General features: G+C 40.6%; 1 protein-coding gene across 1 annotated transcript; it reads left to right on the top strand.

The window, feature by feature from the left end:
• The first annotated feature begins 20288 nt into the window (after positions 1-20288).
• LOC138899404 (uncharacterized) lies at positions 20289-21969 on the top strand. Its single transcript, XM_070185679.1, has 3 exons — positions 20289-20925; positions 21043-21480; positions 21950-21969. The coding sequence occupies exons 1-3, from the start codon at positions 20289-20291 to the stop codon at positions 21967-21969; spliced, it is 1095 nt and encodes a 364-aa protein (XP_070041780.1).
• The last annotated feature ends 468 nt before the right edge of the window (positions 21970-22437 follow it).

Raw genomic sequence — 22437 nt, 5'->3', positions numbered from 1 at the left:
CACCAGAGAGACAGTGAATACACAATGTAAAATATGCTTGCAGGGTAGGGAGTGCGGTCTGCACAATTATGAATGCGGCCGCAGGCGGGGTATTATGGGCCGCACAATTTAATCTTGCAGCTGTAGAATTGGGTCTGCGATCTGCACAATTATTTGTGTGACCGCGGAACTGGAGTGCGGTCCACACATTTTCTATCGCGGTCGCACATCAGATTCACCAAATGCCAACTCTCTGAAGACAGAGATTGGGCTGTTTTGCGGCCGCACTCACTTTTCTGTGGCCGCGATGGGATTTATGCGTTCCGCACAATTTTTAGTACGGCCGCAGAATGATGCTTGACGCAAGACCCTAATCTCAACTTCTGCGGACCACACAATTTCTTGTGCGGTCGCAGGTTTCAAAGTATTTACGAGCAGAGTTTCTAGGGTTAACAATTATTGCACAAATTTGACATGAACATTTAATCATGAAAATAAATTCACCCATTCCCCATAGAGCAATTATCAGTTGACCCACTACAGTTTAAATCCCACATGGTTGTAAAATTGAATTCTACTGACAAATGGTTTAAAACTACCTAACAAATTATAAATTAAACTAAAAATTGAAACATTCTACAAGTGATTGAGGCATACCAGATATGAAGGTGCAAATGAGTAATTACAGATGTTGATTGTGTGTGGCAGATGATTTATCAGACAATTTCAATATTTTAGATTTGTGAGTGCACATAGAGGGAAAAAAACATAAAAATTAGCCCTAAGTCTACTATTTATACTGGACGGTTTGACTAAGGGACAAAGGGATGAGTGCGGCCGCAGAATTCCTTCTATGGTCCGCACTCTGTTACCTGGGGCTCAAAAGCCCTTGCTAATCTATGGTCCGAAGAATTTGCAGTGCGACCGCGGATTTTTGTTGCGGACCACAGCCTTTGATGTGCGACCGCACTTTGGCCATTTCTCTCACAAACCAACTTCATAGAGTTTGCATTTTTCCCTTTAAATTTGTGTGGTCCGCACTGTAATTGTGTGGCAGCGGTTCCCTTTTGCTATAGCAATCACAATTGTGCGGTCCGCACTGTGTACATCCAGTCCGCACATCTTTCCATACTTAGCTAATTTTCTGGACACAGTTCCTGTAAAATACATTCATCCCTGTAACACACTTCAAATCCAGTTAGCACGAAAATAACACATATCTACAAAAGAAGAAAAGAAAAGAAAAAGAAAAATGGGTTGTCTCCCAAGAAGCGCCTGATTTAACGTCGCGACACAACGCAGATTACCATCATTTGAAATGAATAACTACCACCACGTGGACATCATCAACCTTTCCTAAATAATGCTTCACCCGGTGACCATTGACTCGGAATACCTCATCATTTTTGTTCTTCAAGTCCAAAGCACCAAAATGTGTCATACCCACAATTTCAAAGGGACCACTCCACTTAGATTTTAGCTTTCTGGGAAACATCTTCAATCGTGAGTTGAAAAACAAAACAAGATTGCCCACCTTGAACTCCTTGTTCCCAATGTATTTGTCATGAAGGTACTTCATCTTCTCTTTGTACAAGGACAAACTTGCATATGCATGGTACAGAACTCATCCAATTCATTCAAATGTGCAACCTGCAAGTTAGCGGCTGCATCCTAATCAAGATTCAACTTCTTTAAAGCCCATATGGCTTTGTGCTCAATTTCGACCGGAAGATGACAAGCTTTACCAAACACCAACCGGTATAGAGACATCCCGATAGGAGTTTTAAAAGATGTCCGATAAGCCCATAGTGCATTATCAAGCTTCTTTGACCAATCCGTCCGGTTAGCATTCACTGTTTTGGACAACATACTCTTTATCTCCCGGTTGGAAACTTTCACATGACCGCTAGCTTGTGGATGATAGGGAGTCGTAACTTTATGAGTGATACCATACTTACCAAGCAAAGTGTCAAAAGCCTTGTTGCAAAAATGCGATCCCCCATCGCTTATGATAGCCCACAGAGTACCAAATCTTGTAAAAATATTCTTCTTCAAGAACGCTACCACATTTCTCGTTTCATTGTTGGGTAGAGAAATGGCCTCAAACCATTTAGACACATAATCAACCGCGACCAAGATGTAGGTGTTTCCACAAGAACTCACAAAAGGACCCATGAAGTCAATACCCCACACATCAAAGATATCAATCTCCAAAATGGTAGTGAGAGTCATTTCATTCTTCTTTAAGATTACACCGGCCCGTTGTCATTCATTACATCTTTTAACCATATCACTTGCATCTTTGTAAAGAGTGGGCCAATAGAAATCGTAACTTAGCACTTTGGCCGCCGTTCTTACTCCGCCGTGGTGAGCACCATAAGGAGAAGAATGGCAAGCCTCAAGAATAATATTTTGCTCTTCGTATGGTACACATCTTCTAATTACCCCATCAGTGCAAATTCGGAAAAGGTATGGCTCATCCCAATAATAATATTGACAACCCCGTTTGAGCTTCTTCCTTTGATTTGAAGAGAACTCATCCGGGATGATTCCACACACAAGAAAGTTTGCTAGATCCGCAAACCATGGCACCTCCTTCATTGAAATAGCCAAGAGTTGCTCATCGGGGAATGAGTCATTGATTTCAAGGCCATCATGCGGCCTCCCCTCCTCCAAACGAGACAAATGGCCCGCCACTTGATTTTCACTCTCTTTTCGATCTTGGATGTCAGTATCAAACTCTTGCAACCATATCACCCATCTCATCAACCGATCTTTTGAATCTTTCTTTCTCATAAGATAGCGAAGTGCCGCATGATCCGTATGAACAATACTCTTTGCACCCCATCAAGTATGGGTGGAACTTCTCAATTGCAAAAACAATGGCAATGAGCTCTTTCTCTGTAACGGTGTAATTGACTTGGGCATCATTCATGGTCTTACTAGCATAGTAGACCGGATGAAATATCTTGTTGATATGTTTCCCCAAAACTACCCCAACCGCTACATCACTAGCATCGCACATTAGCTAAAAGGAATACTCCAATTAGGAGTAGTAATAATAGGAGTGGTTGTCAACTTGAACTTTAGCAATTTAAAGGATCTCATGCAATCATCACTGAAGTAAAACTTAGCATCTTTATCTAAGAGCTTGCACAATGGGTTCACCACTCTAGAAAAATCCTTTATGAAGCATCGGTAGAACCCCATGTGACCCAAGAAACTTCGCACGCCTTTCACTAAAGTTGGAGGTGGAAGTTTAGAAATCACCTCTATCTTCGCCTTGTCGACCTCTATGCCATTTTTTGAAATCTTGTGGCCAAGGACATTGCCTTCCTCGACCATAAAATGGCATTTCTCCCAATTCAACACCAAGTTCGTTTATTCACACCTTGCTAATACTCCATCCAAATTTGCCAAACAATCATCAAAGGAATCCCCGATTACGGAGAAGTCATCCATGAAGACTTCAAGGTAGTCCTCTACCATATCCATAAAGATCGCCATCATACACCTTTGAAAAGTTGCTGGTGCATTGCATAAGCCAAATGGCATCTACTTGAAAGCGAAAGTGCCATAGGGACAAGTGAAAGTTGTTTTCTCTTGATCTTCTGGGGTAATAAGGATTTGCTTGTAGCCCGAATATCCATCTAGAAAGCAATAGCAAGCACGGACGGCCAACCTATCAAGCATTTGATCAAGGAAGGGAAGTGGAAAATGATCTTTCCTCGTGGCTTTGTTAAGCTTGCGATAGTCCATACACACTCTCCACCCGGTCACCGTTCTTGTGGGAATCAACTCATTCTTGTCATTGATGACCACTGTCATGCCCCCCTTCTTTGGGACACATTGCACCAAAGAAGTTCACGAACTATCGGAAATGGGGTAGACAACCCCGGCATCCAACCATTTGATAATCTCCTTTTTGACCATGTCTTGCTTAGCTTCGTTGAGTCTCCTCTGATGTTCAATAGATGGTTTGGCATCTTCCTCCAAGGTAATCTTGTGCATGCAAAATGCGGGGCTTATTTCCCGAATATCCGCCAAAGTCCATCCAATATCCTTCTTCCTCCTGTGGAGCACCGCCAATGTGAAGTCAACCTGCACGTTAGTCAAACAAGAGGAAAGAATAACCGGTAAAGTAGAACAAGAGCCAATAAATTCATACCTAAGATGTGGAGGCAATGGATTCAACTCTAAGGTAGGGGGCTCTTCAATTGAAGGCTTTGTAGGAGGAGTTTTCCTATTCTCAAGATCAAGGAAAGTTTTCGGGGTACATAGTTAAACGACCGCATTCCTTGTAAAGAATTCACACATTCCATGAATCCATCCATCTCATCATCATCAAAGTTGGACAAGACGGCCTCCAACATATCACCCACATTAATCGTGGAACTTGTAACATCAATAATCGCATCGGTTACCAAGTCCACGAAAGAACACACTTCATTGCAATTTGGTTGCCGCATAGATTTGCACACGTGCAACACCACCTTTTCATCACCTACCCGGAAAGTGAGTTCTCTGGCTTCCACATTAAGAAGAGCCTTCCCAGTGGCAAGGAAAGGTCTTCCAAGAATAATCGGCACCTAAAAGTCCACTTCACAATCAAGAATAACAAAATCTGCCGGAAGAATGAACTTATAAACATGAACCAATATATCTTCAATCACTCCCAACGGTGTCTTCATTGTACGATCGGCCATTTGTAATTTCATAGATGTGGGTCTTGGTTGCCCAATTTCCAAGGTATTGAAAACCGAATAGGGCATCAAAATGATACTTTTCCCAAGATCACAAAGAGCTTTAGCAAACTCGTCACTTCCAATTGTACAAGGGATACTGAAAGCACCAGGATCTTCCAATTTAGGAGCCATCGAATTCACAATCGCACTCACTTGATGAGTGACCTTGATAGCTTCAAAATGCATCGCCCTCTTCGTTGTCACCAATTTCTTCATAAACTTTGTATAATCGGGAATTTCCTACAAGGCTTCAACTAATGGAATATTTATCGAGAGACTCTTCATCATTTCAATGAACCTTTTGAGTTGATTCTTGCCATTTTTTCTTGGCGAGCCTTTGAGGATTTGGAGGAGGTGGCTTAAGCAATGGTGCATTAGCCTTTTGCACTATCGGTTTTGGTATGTCAATAAAATGATCCCTAGACGGGTTCACTTCCTCTTAAGTCTCTTCCACAGTGTCATCAATAGCAAAATGCACTTCATCATTTGCTTGCACCACATTGTTCGAGATCTCCTCTTCTTCTACCACTTGCTCATCATCCACAAGTTGCCTTTGACTTTAGGTGAGTTCATTCCCACCTCTTCCACTTTTTGTAGTAACGGACATGACATGCCCCGTATTATTCCCACCCTTTGGGTTCACCACCGTGTCACTTAGTAGTGCCCCCTTAGGATGAGAATTTAAAGTTTGAGAGATTTGTCCTATTTGTACTTCTAAGTTACGGATCAAGGTGTTGTGAGAAGCAAGTTGAGCATCGGAATCTACATTCTTCTCCATCATTTGCTTGAACAAGTTCTCTATACGGCCCATTTTATTGTTGGAAGAACTAGGATCATGGGAAGGATAAGGAGGTGGGTTGCTCGGTTGTTGATACATCGGGGGCCTTTTAAAACCCGACCCCCGATTTCCTTGATTGTTATTCCACCCGCCTTGATTGTTGCCTCCCCTATTGCCTTGGTTATTATTTTATTGTTGTTATGCCAATTCCATTGATTATTGCTTCCACTTTAATTGCCTTGATTGTTGTTGTTATTCCAATTGCTTTGATTGTTTCCACCACTCCAATTACCTTGGTTGTGAGAATCCCAATTGCCTTGATTATTTTGAGGTCTCCATTGTTGTTAGCTAGGACCTTGGTAGTTGTTTCTTTGCCCTTGAAAGTTGTTCACATATTGGACCTCCTCTTCTTGGTCATTGTAAGATTCATCTTGATCAAATCCACTATCATCTTGCACAAAATTGTCCACTCTTTGTTGCACTTGTGGACTTCTTGTTCTTCGCTTGTTCACCATCATACCTACTCCCTCTATTTCATTGACTTGCCTCGAGTTTTGCACCTGTTGAAGTTGAGCCTTTGCTAATTGGTTCATGGTGGTAGACAACTCGGCTATGGTTTGTCCATGATCATGCAACTCTTTGTAAAGGTGAATCACATTGGGGTCACCTTGTGGAACATTAGCCCGAGATTACAACGCCGATGAAGTATCTGCCATCTCATCCAAGATATCACACGCCTCCGCATAAGGCGTAGTCATGAAGTTCCCACCGGCAAGTTGATTCACTACACATTGGTTGGTTGTATTGATGCCCCAATAGAAAGTTTGTTGAATCATGTTCTACGTCATATCATTGTTGGGGCATTATTTTACCATTGTTCTATACCTTTACCATATCTCGTGTAGTGATTCATTGGGCTCTTGCTTGAATGCTAGAATTTCATCCTGAAGAATAGCCATGTGCCCGGGAGAGAAGTACTTAGAAATAAATTTCTCTGCTAATTTATCCCAAATATGAATGGAATGATTTGGAAAACGTTCCAACCAATCTAAAGCTTTTTTCCATAGAGAGAAGGGGAAAAGCCTTAGCCTCAAATCATTCTCGGAGACATTTGTTTGATTACTCCCCCAACACATATCTACGAACCCTTTGAAGTATTTGTGTGGATTTTGACTCGATGCACCGGTGAAGAACCCTCGTTGCTCAAGCGAAGTGAGCATCACGCTGGTTATTTGAAAGTTTCCCGCCCTAATATGGGGAGCGACTATAACACTTGCATACCCTTTATTTAGCTATACCCGGTGTGGAGCCGCTCGTGGTGGATGTGGGGGTGGAATGGGAACATTGTCATGAGGCAGTCGACCTTATCTATTGGCTTGAGGTTCAAGAGGGACCTCATCCATTTGATCATCCTCAACGTCCACATCCCCCAAAGGTAAGTTTCCGAGCTCATTATTTTCCATGATTGCACCAACAATTTTTCAACACGTTAGTAACACGGGAGGAAAAGAAGATATTCCCAAAACCACACCTAAATATATAGCTATCATCGTTTTTAGCTCCCCGGCAACGGCGCCAAAAATTTATCTCGTCCAATTTCACACCTCAATTCAAGGTTATGAAATGGTCGAATGCAATGATAGTACCCAATAAGAGTCGGGGTCGATTTCCACAGGGAGCTATATATGGGAGTTAGGAGTATATATTGGAGTATGTGAATTTGACTATCTCAATTTACACTTTCACAAATTGGAATCATTTTTAAGTCTAATTTAAAACTAAGAGTGCAAGTTGAGAAATAAAACTAAAAAATAATTTTTGTTTTTTTTCAAATTTTGTAAAAAGCCTAGGGCTATGACCATCGCCTAGGTGTTTGCCTAATTGGATATAAACCTTAATGCTTGTTTTATTGATCGGGGTATATTATAGCTATCAACACTCAATTACCACTCAATACCTCTCAGTTAGAGAGTGATTTTACCCACAATTTAGCTTTCTCAAGTCCAAATGGGTATTGGACAAAATGGTTGATAAAAGCTCGAGTTGGTGTATTACTATCTCTAGGTTGAACCTTTTAATTGGGATTATCAATCTCTCGATTGACCCAACCTCTTGTTAGCCAAGTTTTCCTAGACTATGTTTCTCTTTCTCAAGTAGAGACCAAGTAAAATAGGCATGAACTAATGTTTGCAACCATTAATTCCATAAATTAAAATATGAACAAGGCTAAATAATAAACACCTGACCATAAACAAGCATTAAATTAAACACTCACAAGGTTTACACACTAGGGTTGGGTCACAACCCTAGTGAAAATATAGCTACTCATGCTTGAAATTGAAGAAAAAAAAAAGAAGAAATGATAATTAAACTCATATTGCAAGATTAAAATGATAAAATTGATGTTAAAATAGCTCAAAATATGAAAAATTACTAAAAGAAGTAAAGAGGAAAGGATACTGTAGCTGCTGATGTCAAAAGTTAACCTAAAATTGTGAAACTCATCTATTTATACAAGGCTATAAATTTCGGACAAAAATGCCCTTCGGGAGGTTCTGTGGCCGCATAATTCCATATGCGGTCTGCAGATTTCTTCAACTTGTCAGGACTGGTAGTCTGCGGCCGCATAATTCTGATCTGTGGTCCGCACGTTTGTAATTGTGACCGCATCTTGCTCTTCTGCGGTCCGCACTTTTACATCTGCGGCCGCATAACACTTCTTTTGCGGCAGCACAATTCCTATGCCATCCGCACTTTTGATGGACTTGAAATGTACATTCTCTGAACTTTGCTCTAGCCCAGCTTTTGTGGCCGCACTTTGCACCAAACTCTGCTGGTTTTTCCTTCATCTTCTGCGATCGTAGATGATATTCTGCGGTCCGCACTTTTGAGGTTTTATGCCTTTTATGTCCTTGAGTTCAGATTACTCCTTTTTAAGTTAGATTTCATCTCGGGAGTCCATCTTCCAATATTCCTGCAATTTAGCACATTCTAAATACAAAACAGGGGGAGCTCCCAAGGTACCACCTCGTAGTCCCAAAAGTAAATATGCAACAGGGGGAGCTCCCGAGGTACCGCCTCGTAGTCCCAAAAGTAAATATGCAACAGTGGCGCTCCCGAGGTACCGCCTCGTAGTCCCAAAAGTAAATATGCAATATGGGGAGCTCCCGAGGTACTGCCTCGTAGTCCCAAAAGTAAATATGCATCAGGGGCACTCCCGAGGTACCGCCTCGTAGTCCCAAAAGTAAATACACAACTCATAACCTACTGAATACAAGAATCAAGGAAACAAGTAATTCAACTAAGCATGTTTCACAAATTGCAAGAGTTAAGACACGTAGACATGCGACATTAGGCTAAACATGATGACTACACAAGCTAGAGCAACTAAGTTAAGGATCTAAAAGAAAACTACTCTGCAAGAACCAGATTTTTCACATTTAACCTGAGTAGGCACTTGTCACCTCGCATACGCGGTCTTCACGTATTTCAAATATCATAACACTACCAAAACCTAAGGGGAGTTTCCCCCACAAAAGGTTAGACAAGTCACTTACAGACCTTTCCCTTAATTTTCCAACTTCGAGCGACTCGAATCTAGCCAAAAATAATTACATACTAAAAATATGACTATAAGAAACTAATTTAAATAATGAAATTACGACTTAAGCAAGGAATTAGAAAATCGCCCCAAAAAGTCGACCCGGGCCCACCTCTCGGAATCGGGTAAAAATCACAAAAATACGAACACTCATTCGATATCGAGTTCACCCATACCAAACTTACTCAAATACGACCTCAAATCGCTTTTAAATTCCCAAAGTTTTGGTCTAAGAACGTCATTTTCCTTAATGTATGTGTTCGAATGCTTATCACTGTTGCTTATTCTGAGTTTAGCCTTTGTCTTGTTCTATATTCTTGTGATAAGTCGAGTCATGTTCTAATGCTTGTTGAATCATTCATGTGCAACTTAATACTTTTCTAGAGTTAACTCTTGATCATGTTATTAGCCCAAAAATGCTTTCCCTGCTACTTGTAAACTAATGCGTGTTCCCTACCTTGTTTAATCCAGTGTTCTTTAATACTGCCTAAGAATTTTAGGATGAAATTCAATATCTGGCCTCTTCTTCTATATGTGATTAAGCCTAGTGCATGCAAGTCCTGTTAACCTATATTTGACATATTCTTGTCTATTATGAGTCCTGGTGCTATTTAAACCTTCGTGTATGATTGATAATGTTAAAATTCATCATGCCTAGTTGAGTGGATTGTTACAGACCATGTTCATCAACCTGTTTGTTATGATCATACTTGCACTAGGCCCTAATTCTAGAAATTTCCATATGAAAACCGCTATTTTACTTACTTCTGTCTATTATTCTGTAAGATTCCTCTGTCGAGATTGCACTTAAGTTGATCATAGATCATATTATATCCTAAAACTCTACTTGGGATTGTCTGTTAATTTGTGATGTTCCATCCTATCTTTTGAACTTCTAGCGTCTTATGTATATAACTCCGTGTGATCTCAACTATCTGCTCTGGTTTAAACTAGTGTTAGTTACAGTCATAAGAACTAAGTGTGTGGACTTCAAGTGGTCTGATCAATTTATGTACAATTTTTTACTCATATGGTTAAGTTTGGCATTGTTGGGTAAGTTAGCTCCCCCTTTAGACTTGGTGTGGGTATGTGCTCGAGTCATGCAGCCGATACACTCTAGTGTACTGGGGTGTACCTAGACCTGGGTTTGCTATTTTGTGTGAAGAATGAGATTACTGAAGACCTCGAAGTTGCTGGGTTATTCCTCTTTGGGCATGCTCTGCTTATTGGGCCTGTACTCACTTTAGTTTGTAATATTTGAGCATGTATTCTCTGTTTGGGCCTGTAATAATGTGTAATAACAAATAATGGGGAATTAATGCAAAAGGGGGTTGGGTATTCAAATATTTGCATGAAAGGGTAGAAAACATGCCTATAGGGTCTGTGTGTTATATTTGCTATTTCGTTCAGCATGCCTTTTTTGTTATTTCGTTTGGTATGTTGCACACTAATAGAGATCATTCCTATAGGAATCATGCACACATCACTTGTATATTGTTAAAGCACGTTAGTCTAAATATCTACCACACTCGTTTCTATGTTACTATTGTGCATATAGACAGCATGCCTATAGGATGTATAACATATGCTTTGTTACCTAGATACCATGCTTATAAGACTTCAAATAATCAATTGGTCAATTGCTTCTATTATTTTAGTGTACTGCTCATCCGGATATCATGACTATAGGATTCTAATCTTTTAATCAACTACTTCCGTTATTCTCATTACAATGCCCCGCCTAGATGACATGCTTATAGGAATAAAGTGTTATAAAAATCAAGTCTAATTGTTAATTGTTAGAAATCCTGCTTATAAGATATTATCACTCGCATAAGAGTTGTTTATAAGATCAATGTCATTAATGCTGGACTCTCAAAGTTGTTTCACTGCCTAATTATGCAACTATTAGAAATCATGCATATAGGACAGTGTCACCTGCCTAAGACGCCTATTTATAAAATCAGCGCTAATAATCCCGAGTTTGCAAACAGCTTACTATCTCTTCATCTAAACCATTTAGAGAGAACAATAGCGTTGCATATATGATGATGTAATTCAGAATCACCTAGAAACGATGCCTATAGGACTTTAAGTCTTAATTCTAAAACTATGTACTGTCTAAACTGCCCGCGTGCATTTGTTGATAAGTGTGGAGGCTAACTTGGGCCTTTAATTGTCTTTATGTGAAGTCCTATATGTTTTGAATGTCGCATAGTTTTATCATTTTGAGCAACCTAAGCTGAGTCTAGAACCACCTAATAGTAGGTCCAAAGCCTCCTGGACCATATACATGGGACGGGTAGTGCACGCGTAAGATACAGTTTAGAATTGAATTAGAGCGCCTTTAAGTAACAACTTCAACATAGTAATTGGGTAGCAAGAGATGATAGTCTATGCCCGCTGAATAATATGAGAAATCCCTACCTTAAGGGAGTTGCGAAGTATTATTTTTGTTGCACGAGGTGATCCTTTAGGCTAAAAAACTTAGGACCCCCTTTTCTTTATATACTTGTTATTCACACTTAGTCATTTAACATAGACCAGTGCAGTTGTACCCTTGAAATCTTTAAGATTTGTACCAATCATTTATTCTTATGTGTTATAATAGATCCTTCAACTTTTATACCTTTCTTTGCTTATCACTTAGCTTAATCATCTAATCCGCATAGTGTAAATTTCGGCCGGGACCCACAGTTGTGAACCTCGAAGAGTTCCTAACACCTTCTCTTTGAGGTAATTTGAGCCCTTACTCGATCTTTGGTAACTAGACTTGTTAAAATAGAGTTATATGCAAATAGGTGTCCTAAAGCACCTTAAACCGTTAGGTGACGACTCTTCGCTTTTAATACCCACTTTAAAAGAGTTGTCACACGTCGAAGCCCGCTTTCGCGAGAAAACGGGGTGCGACATCATGGCGACTCTGTTGGGGATACATTGGCTCTTACCATAACGAACTTGACTTATGTGGATTATTTCCCTTATTTTTCTATATTTGTTTAAATTGCTATGACATGCACATCACTTCCCTTATTTTCCTATATTTGTTTAAATTTCTATGACATACACATCCCTTTCCTTATTTTCCTATATTTGTTTAAATTTCTATGACATGCACATTCCTTCACTTATTCTCCTTTGTTTGCTATGACATGTATGACCCTTCTCCATTCATTTCATCTTGTCTAAAACTGCTATATCATGACTCTCCCGTCCCTATTTTCCTACTTGCTTCATTACATTCTCGCACGTTTTCAAGAGTTAAATTGACTTCTCTTTTTGTCTTTTTCTTTCTCTTTTGTTTCTCCTCCTATTCTTCTTTAACATAACTGCTATTTTTACGTACTTTTATCATACAAATTCTTGGCAATGTGTTATTATTTCTGCATAAAGCATGCTTCACATCATACTTCACTCGTGCTTATTATCAACATAGCGGCACTTGATGAGTGTCTGTGCTTTTCGGAAGTCGCCCTTTTTAATTGGAAAGATTTATTTGCGGTAGACTAGTCGATTAACGGTGCAGTCGATAGTCCCGTGCCTTACCCTCTCAAGTTGTCCACTTGAATTACCAATCTAGACCCTTCTATAAACCCCACTCCAATTTTAAATATACATGCATCATGCTAAACCTAGTACAGATTGAGGCGTTATTGACGTAACAACCCGCTTAGATAAACCTTGTCCAAAGTCCGACGGGATTTCCATAATCCCAAAGGACACTATCATGTTATGTGCATTACTTGGAGAAAATGTGTCAACATGCTGATCGTTAGGGCACAAATAGTCGAATATGGAAGGGGAAAAGGGCTAACTTTTATTTGTTTGCAGAAAATGAAGCACGAAATCCCCAGGTTCGGTATGGTCCAGAATATCCCGCATTTGCTACTTGACTGGTGGAAAGACCTTGCACCTTGTTATAACAATCATGTGAGGATAGTACTTGGTGACCTGCCATCTTTGCTAAATATTCGACCAAATAGGGAACTGATCGAGGCCGCTACCATGTTCTGGGACGAGAAAAGAGCTATTTTTCAATTTGGCAATATAGAAATGACTCCTCTCTTGGAAGAAATAGGGAGTTTCGCCAAGTTACCACGGGATAGTCTTGGACTGCTAGTGCCAGAAAATCGCATGCACTCCGCGCGATTTTCTAAAGATGTTGGGTTTTAAGAAGAATGATGAACTACTCTGTCTAAAGAAATCTTACATCCCCTTTGAGTTTCTTTACGAGCGTTATGGGCATAGCAAATCATACCATCTTCATCATGATGAACTATCCATTACTTCTTTAGGATGGGTGCATCGTCGTGTTTATGTTTTTATTGTCTACTTCTTGGGGTTGTTGATCTTTCCGATGCAAAGAGGAAGATTCACGTTCGCTTAGCCATGGTCGCCAGGACCTTAATGGATGGCATCGAAGGACAAGCTTATACTATCATCCCAATGATCTTAGCTGAGATGTACTGTGCTCTAGATCAATGCAAGCATGGGTTCAGACACTTTGAGGGTTGTAACCTATTGCTACAAGTCTAACTGCTGGAATACTTTTAGAGGAGTGAGTATCACCAACAGCTTCTGCAAAGGCCACTGAATTACTACATACCCAATCATCACCCAAAGAAAATGACGTTTATTCCAGACAGGTTTGCAAAGCCTGGAAATGTTGTATGTTAGATGCGTTACTTCAGCAATCTGACAGACGAGCAAGTGCATTGGATGTTTGAATGGTTTCCTAGTAGTGAGTTTATCATCAGAACAAAAAGGACTACTCACTTGGTACTTCTCGGGTTGCGAGACATCTACCCTTATGCTCATATAAGGGTAATGAGGCAAGCTGGAAGAAAACAAGTTATACCTCGGGTTTCCAACATGGTCCAGTACAAAGCAGATATCAAGGGAGATGTCATCCCATTCAAGTTCTAAGCACAACACATGTGGAACCAAAAGATCATTATAAAAGGAGAAACTATTGAGCCAGACAGGTATCACGCCGGTCATATGTACTACTATCTATCATGGTTGGAAGACGACGTAGATGGGGACGTCAAACCAGGAGTCAATTTGAAGGATAAGATCATAGATGAAGTGTATGAGGCACATGTGAAGTACAAGAGGCTACGCAAAAGGGTGTTCGAGTCCGAACTTAAGCATCTGGAGCAGCACAAAGTAAACATGGAGGCGATAAGGGAATGGAAAGAGATTGCCACTAAGTCAACAGAGAGATTAGAATACCTGGAGCAAGGGCTAATGAAGCTAGAAGGGAAGATGAGAAAGAGACTTTGGGATTATCAAGGCATGAATAACGATGAAGGATGAAAGCCGGAAAAGGCTTACGTATTGCTGGACATGCGTGATCTGGGAAACATGATTGATGGGGTCAAGAGAGACAAGCATGGAGAAGGTCCTTCAGGGACCAAATAGATTAAGAGATGATATTCTTTACTACTTTTTAGTTTAGATTATATTTCGATGTAATAAGGCTCAATGCCATTAGTGATTTTATTATTATTAGTGTCGATCTAGTAAAAGATTGTTTTGGCCTATTTTCGCACTAATGAGATGAAGCAAACGTTGGCATCAATTTTCTCCAAGTCTATGTGTCGCTTAGGCCTACCACAGGCACAATGAGGTCCCTCAAAATTAGGACGCAAATTATTGCATGACTTTTGTGAAATATGTTTAAATATAGCAAACACTCTTTTATTTCACGTTACTGACTTGGTTACCTTTTTGTTTTTATTTCTTTATTTATTCCCACTCCCAAAGGTTAGTTCATGCATACTAGCATCATCAGCATATCATACTAGATATAGAGGTCCTCCGCCTCCTCCTCCACCTAGCGACCCGTAAAGCAAAGACATGGCAAAGGGAAAATGGATGATTTAAGTGGTATCCGGAAAGATAATGCTACTGTGGCGGAAAATGTTGAAACTTCATATGGTAGAAGCACCCCAGGGCAGAATGAGTTGGTCTTACATTTGGAGCAGAAAATCCTTGAGCTACAGGGCGAGCTTGAGCAGGTCCGAAATCTGGCAAACCTTTCCCTTACTCTCAATGTTCCCGACATCAACCAACAAAGTCCAACTACCCAAAACCAAACACCACCACAAAACACACAAAACTAAAATCCACCACCCATAGCTCCAAATCCTCCCGCACCACACCAGTATCATAATCTCGCACTTTCCCAAAAACTTAACCTACCACCAGTGATAACCCCTCAACAACAACACCATCATCCAACTCAATACCCGCAAACCACTACTTATCACACTCCCCAAAATGCACCACAACCTATTCCTGATTCCCAAAACTCAACCAACGACCACCCATTTACCCAAGTTCTAAGAACTCATCAAAGCAATCCGATATATATGGAAACCTTACCCCATACCCCACAGAAACCCCTATACATACTTGAGCCAACTGAAAAGGACATGTTCATTCGAAACATGGCAGAGGAACTCAAGAAACTTACAGGGAGAGTCCAGAGTGTTTAAGGTGGGAAAGGCGTTGAAGGTATAAACTATGAAGATTTGTGTATTCAGCCAGATGTGGAACTGCCGGATGGTTACAAACCTCCCAAGTTCGAAATGCTCGATGGCACTGGTGATCTGAAGGTGCATCTGAGAACCTAATGCGACAAGCTTGTAGGAGTAGGTAAGAATGATAAAATTTGCATGAAACTGTTCATGCGAAGTCTTACAGGAGATACCTTGTCTTGGTATATCAGTCAAAACCCAAAAAAGTGGGCAAATTGGGCATGTATGGAATCATATTTCATGGATAGATTCATGTTCAACACAGAGAACGCGCCAGACATTTTCTATATCCAAAACATCAAGAAGAAGCCGACAAAAACCTTCAGCGAGTATGATACTCATTGGAGGTTAGAAGCCGCAAAGGTAAGGCCATCACTTGAAGAAGAACAAATAAACAAGTTCTTTGTTAGAGCTCAAGATCCGCAGTATTATGAAAGGTTGATGGTCATCGAGAATCGCAAGTTCTCAGACATCATCAAGTTGGGAGAGAGGATAGAAGAAGGAATCAAGAGTGGGATGGTGACTAATTTCGAGGTGCTGCAAGCCACAAATAAAGTCTTGCAATCAGGAGGTATCTCGAAAAATAAAGAAGTGTGCGCTGTGATGGTAGCCCAAGGCCCTAAGTCTCCCCTCACATACCAAACACCTTCACCCACATATCAACCCTCACCCCAAAAATACCAATACATTGCCACTACCTACCATACCTATAACACGCAACCTGCATATTACCATTCACCTCCACCCGCCCGCCAAAACTACCCAAAGCCACGTCCAAATATCGACCGCAGGACTCCTAGACCGTACACCCAATTGCTGAACCCATAGCCCAACTGTATGAGAGACTGAAGGTCGCTAGTTACTTCACCGATATTCCTGTTGTTGTTGTTGAGAATCCTTCCCAGTGGATCAATCCCAACAAAACATGTGCCTATCACTCAAGAATAAAGGGTCATATTATTGAAGAGTGTCGCATGTTGAAAGACAAGATTCAGACACTGATCGCCACTAAGATTATACAAGCAAAGGAAGCTGCACCGAATTTCTGCAATAACCCTCTCTCGGATCACATGGGTGAATGGGTGAACGTGATAGAAACTTATGAGGAATGGGATCATGAAGGGTCTATCGAACTCATTCGAAAGGGAGACACTCCTAAAACATCCCCGGTCACCCTCACACTAGTTGTGGTACAAACACATGCACCATTTGAGGTCGAGATAGCTACACCCTTCACTATAATGGTAGCTTCCACACCATCTTACAAGTCTGATGACATCCCGTGGGATTATATTGCGGAAGCAAGAAGAAAAGGAAAAGCCAAAATGGAAGAAACATGTGTCGTGCAAGGTATGACTAGAACTGGCAAAGTTTACACACCTAAGAATCTGGGAGGAACGAGCAAAGAAGCCGCACCTAAGCTGCTTGTTGTAGAGACTGGCACTGACGATCTTTGGAGGAAGATACAAGCAAGGGAATACTCTGTTGTTGACCATATGAACAAGACCCCCCACTCAGATATCCATCTTATCACTGTAGCAAAACTCAGACGCACACAAGAATGCCTTGATGAAAATGTTAAGTGAAGCTTATGTACCCGCCGACATCACTAGTGAAGATACGGCTAACATGGTCGGACATGTACTGGAGAGTCACAAAATTACTTTCCACGAAGATGAGTTACCGCCACAAGGATTGAGTCACAACAAGGTGTTGCACATCACAGTGCAATTTGAGGACAAGTTCATTGCCAGGGTCTTGATAGATGGAGGTTCGAGCCTGAACATATGCCCACTGACCACTCTGAAAAGCTTAGTTAAAGTCTTGCACGAGATACGGATGGGAAGTATGAATGTGAAGGCATTTGACCGATCTCAGACAACTATCGGGGAAATCAATCTTGATCTACAGATGTGTCCGACTTGGTTTGATGTTGAATTCCAAGTGCTAGATATATCAGCTACTTACAACCAATTGTTGGGACGACCATGGATACATGCAGGTGGGGCAGTGGCTTCTACTCTGCGCCAGGCTATGAAGTTCGAATGGAATCATCAGAAGGTGATCATTCATGGAGATGGAAGCAACCCTATCTATTTTAACCAGACCATTCAGTCATCAAAAGTAGGAGGAAGTTGGGTGGAGAAACATATCACCGCATTGAGTGGGTGAACACAATTGAAAAGGATCGATAATGGAGCAAGAAGATAGAAAGCATATTGCTATGGACGGGATATGAACCAGGCAAAGGTCTCAGCAAAAAGCTTCAAGGGATCACTAAACCCATACAACCACAGTATCATGGCACAACCTTTGGACTCGGGTATGAATATACCGTACAAGAACATCAAGATTGGATACCACCATGGCGCAACCATTATTATCTGCTGGAACAACCTATACCACCTCTGCACCAAGACATTTCGTCAGGCTTACATAATGTGGGGATCCGAGGAAGATGAGATTTTGGCCGGTATGAGGAAGTTATTTCTGGATGAAGAAGACATAGACTGCAGAGCAATTGTTGAGGAGGAGAAGGAGGAGGATCTTACCATTCAGTCAATGGAAGAAGGAGTTATTCTCAAGAACTGGACTGCTGCACCATCCAGGGCTCACCGAGTTCCTGAGTAGCCTGGCAAATTAGCATGACTTGTTTTCAAATTGTTTTGAGCATTTAAGACATTTTCAGTATTTTGTTTTGAAATAATTACTCGACTCATCGAGTCGTACATGTTGACTTTTTTAAAGTTTTATTAATGCATTATTGATTTTCGTATTTATTATTATCTTTTCACATTCTTTTAATCATAATTATTACATATCCTGATGAATCTACGACTGTGACGTGTAATGAGACAACGCAATATAATGACAGTGATTCGGAAGATATGGAAGTTGATATAATACCTGAATAAATTTTCAAGTAGAGAATTTTGAAAACAAACCAAAGTCTAATTTGGAGGAAACTGAGGCCGTTAACCTAGGGGATTCTGAAACAGTCAAGGAAACTCATATAAGCATTCATCTACCACCGCCAGAGAACAAAGAGTATATCAGGTTCCTAAGGGAATATGAGGATATTTTCGCATGGTCCTACGACGATATGACTGGGTTAAGCACATCCATAGTAGCTAACAAGCTACCTACCAATCCAATGTGTCCACCAGTAAAGCAGGAGCTCAGAAAGTTCAAGCCAGATATGAGTCTGAATATAAAAGAGGAGGTCACCTAGCAAATCAAAGCCAAAGTTCTTCGAGTGGTCGAATACCCGACCTAGTTAGCCAACATTGGGCCAGTTCCAAAGAAAGATGGGAAAGTTAGAGTCCGTGTCGATTACCGAGATTTGAACAGAGCAAGTCCTAAGGATGATTTCATGCTGCCTAACATACACATACTGATTGACAGTTGCGCCAAGCATGAACTCCAATCCTTTGTAGATTCCTTTGCAGAATATCATCGTATTTGGATAGATGAAGAGGATGCCGAAAAGATCGCCTTTATTATACCATGGGAAATATATTGTTGCAAAATGATGCCGTTTGGTTTGAAGAATGTTGGGGCCACCTACATGAGGGTCATGACGACTATCTTCCAAGACATGATACACAAGGAAATAGAGGTATACGTGGATGATGTTATCATCAAATCTAAAAGGAGTTCGGATCACATAGTAGGCCTAAAGAAATTTTTCGATCGGCTTCGAAAATACAACTTGAAGTTAAACCCTGCAAAATGTGCCTTCGGAGTACCTACTGGAAAGTTGCTAGGTTTCATCGTCAGTCGCCGAGGTATTGAGTTAGACTTGTCAAAATTCAAAGTTATCCAGGACTTGCCACCGCCAAAGAATAAGAAGGATGTGATAAGTTTTCTAGGACGTCTCAATTATATTAGCCATTTTATACCACAATCAACGGTAATATGTGAACCGATCTTCAAGATACTGAGGAAAGATGTTGCAACAAGCTGGACTGAAGAATGCCAGAAAGCTTTCGACAAAATCAAGGAGTATTTATCTAAACCGCCCGTGTTGGTCCCGCCAGAACCAGGAAAACCTCTGTTTCTTTATCTGTACATATTGGATGGAGCATTTGGCTGTGTTCTAAGACAGCATGACGAAACTGGGAGGAAGGAGCAAGCGATATATTACCTGATCAAGAAGTTCACACCTTACGAGGCCATGTATTCTTTGTTGGAACGCACCTACTGCGCTTTGACAAGGGTAGCCCAAAAGTTGAGACATTATTTCTGTGCAAACACTACATATCTCATATCAAGGATGAATCCACAAAAATACATCTTTCAGAAACTTATGCCTACGGGTAAGTTAGCAAAGTGGCTGATATTGCTAAGTGAATTCGACATCATCTACGTGACTTAGAAGGCAGTCAAAGGGGCAAACAATGGCTGATCACTTGACAGAGAATCCTGTAGACGGAGAATATGAACCATTGAAGATGGATTTTCCCGACGAGGTAGTGTCATTTGTATGAGAAGATATTACCGAAGCATACGACGGTTGGAAGATGTTCTTCGATGGAGCACCAAACTTCAAGGGAGTGGACATCAGAGTTTTTTTAGTATCAGAAATCGGTCAGTATTACCCGGTATCCGCAAAATTCAGGTTCTTGTGCACCAACAATATGGCAAAATATGAGGCAAAATTCAGGTTGGCCATCGACATGAATGTTCAGGAGTTGCTGGTAATAAGAGATTTTGATCTATTGGTACACCATGTACTAGGAGAATGGGCCACTAAGAACACCAAAATATTGCCAAACTTGCATTGTGTACAGGAGTTGATCAAAAGGTTCACAAGGATAGAATACAAATATGTTTCGAGGATCCAGAATGAGTTTGCAGATGCATTAGCCACCTTGTCTTCCATGATACAATATCCAGGCAAGAATTTCATCAACCCTATCCCAATAGGAATTCATAAGCAGCCAGCTTATTGTGCTCATGTTGAAGAAGAGTTCAACGAAAATCCATGGTTCCACGATATCAAAGAATACTTTGGAAAGGGGGAATATCCAGAGAATGCTACACACACTCAGAAATGCACTCTTCGAAGATTGGCTAACCATTTCTTTCAAAGCGGAGGAATTTTGTATAGAAGGACTCCCGATTTGGGATTACTGCGATGTGTCAATGCAAATGAGGCATCTAGATTGCTCGAAGAAATACATACCGGAACTTGCGGACTTCACATGAACGATTTCGTTTTGGCCAAGAAGATATTAAGAGCAGAGTATTTCTGGATGACTATGGAAACATACTGTATCAAATATGTTCAAAAGTGTCATCAATGCCAGATACATGCTGATATGATACGAGTGCCACCCAACAAACTCAATGCAATGAGTTCACCCTAACCTTTCTCTGTTTGGGGCATAGATGTCATCGGACCAATTGAACCCGCTGCTTTAAACAGACACAGGTTTATTTTAGTGGCTATAGATTACTTCACAAAATGGGTTGAAGCTGCGTCCTATAAGGCTGTAACTAAGAACGTCGTAGAAGATTTTGTCCGGGACCGCATTGTTTATCGGTTTGGAGTACCTGAGTCAATCATTATTGACGATGCCGCCAATCTCAACAGTGATCTGATGAAATCCATATGTGAAACATTCAAGATCAAGCATCAAAATTCTACAGCATACAAACCGCAAATGAATGGAGTCGTAGAAGCCGCCAACAAGAACATAAAGAAGATATTGAGGAAAATGGTGGACAATTACAAGCAATGTTACAAAAAGCTACCATTTGCTTTGCTCGGATACCGCACCACAGTTCGTACATTAACTGGGGCAACTCCTTATCTACTGGTCTATGGTACTGAAGTTGTTATCCCTACCGAAATAGAGATCCCCTCCTTAAAAATTATACAAGAAGCCGAGCTCAGCGACGCGGAATCGGTAAGGAACCGGTACGAACTACTAGCTCTGATTGATGGTAAAAGAATGAACGCAGTGTGTCACGGTCAACTCTACCAGAACAAAATGACAAGAGCTTTCAATAAAAGGTTAGGTCTAGACAATTCACACCAGGGCAATTAGTATTGAAACAAATCTTCCCACGTCAGGATGAAGCAAAGGGGAAATTCTCACCCAACTCGCAAGGCCGTTCCTTGCTAAAATTTCTACCTGCATTCTGCTTATAATGCAGTAAGTAGTTTGTAACTTAACAGTTTTGCCCTTTACAATCTAAGATTTACCGTAATGTATTTTTTCTTTATCAAAAGAATCTTTGTTGGCGGAATAATTCAATTAATTGGATTTCTGTAATCGCTTTCGCGATGCAGGATCAGGACCATACGGTTAAGTTGATTAAAGAGAAAATATATTTACCTCAAAACTTAAATTTGATTGAGAAATAAATTTTCTACATACGTTTTGAAGTTAGTTGTACAAAATAGATTCTTAGTGAAATGGTGTCAATTTAGGATATCCCATAATAACGCGCCTGATATAAATTAAGACGGAGTACTAATTATTAAGAACTAGGGTTGTAGGTTAGGAGGTAGTTGAGTCGTGTCTTACTTCGTACCATTGTCGGACTAGTCATGTAGGGTTTTTGTCTAAGATAGCTATTGGCAATGTTGTGGCTTACTATTTCGCTTTTCAGCGCATGTCCTATTTACTAGCTATTGCTTTTGCTTTGCATCTTTCTTCTAGATTTCATGGTGTTCCTATTTTTCTTATGATTGTTGTGATGATACTAATATTTACTAATATTGTCTCCCTTTGCTTTGCATCTTTCTTCTGGATTTCATGGTGTTTCTATTTATCA

This window comes from Nicotiana tomentosiformis, chromosome 1 (genome assembly GCF_000390325.3).
Source record: "Nicotiana tomentosiformis chromosome 1, ASM39032v3, whole genome shotgun sequence".
Classification (NCBI taxonomy): Eukaryota; Viridiplantae; Streptophyta; class Magnoliopsida; order Solanales; family Solanaceae; genus Nicotiana; species Nicotiana tomentosiformis.
The sequence above is the reverse complement of the archived record's forward strand: the minus strand, read 5'-3'. Positions and strand labels throughout refer to the sequence as shown.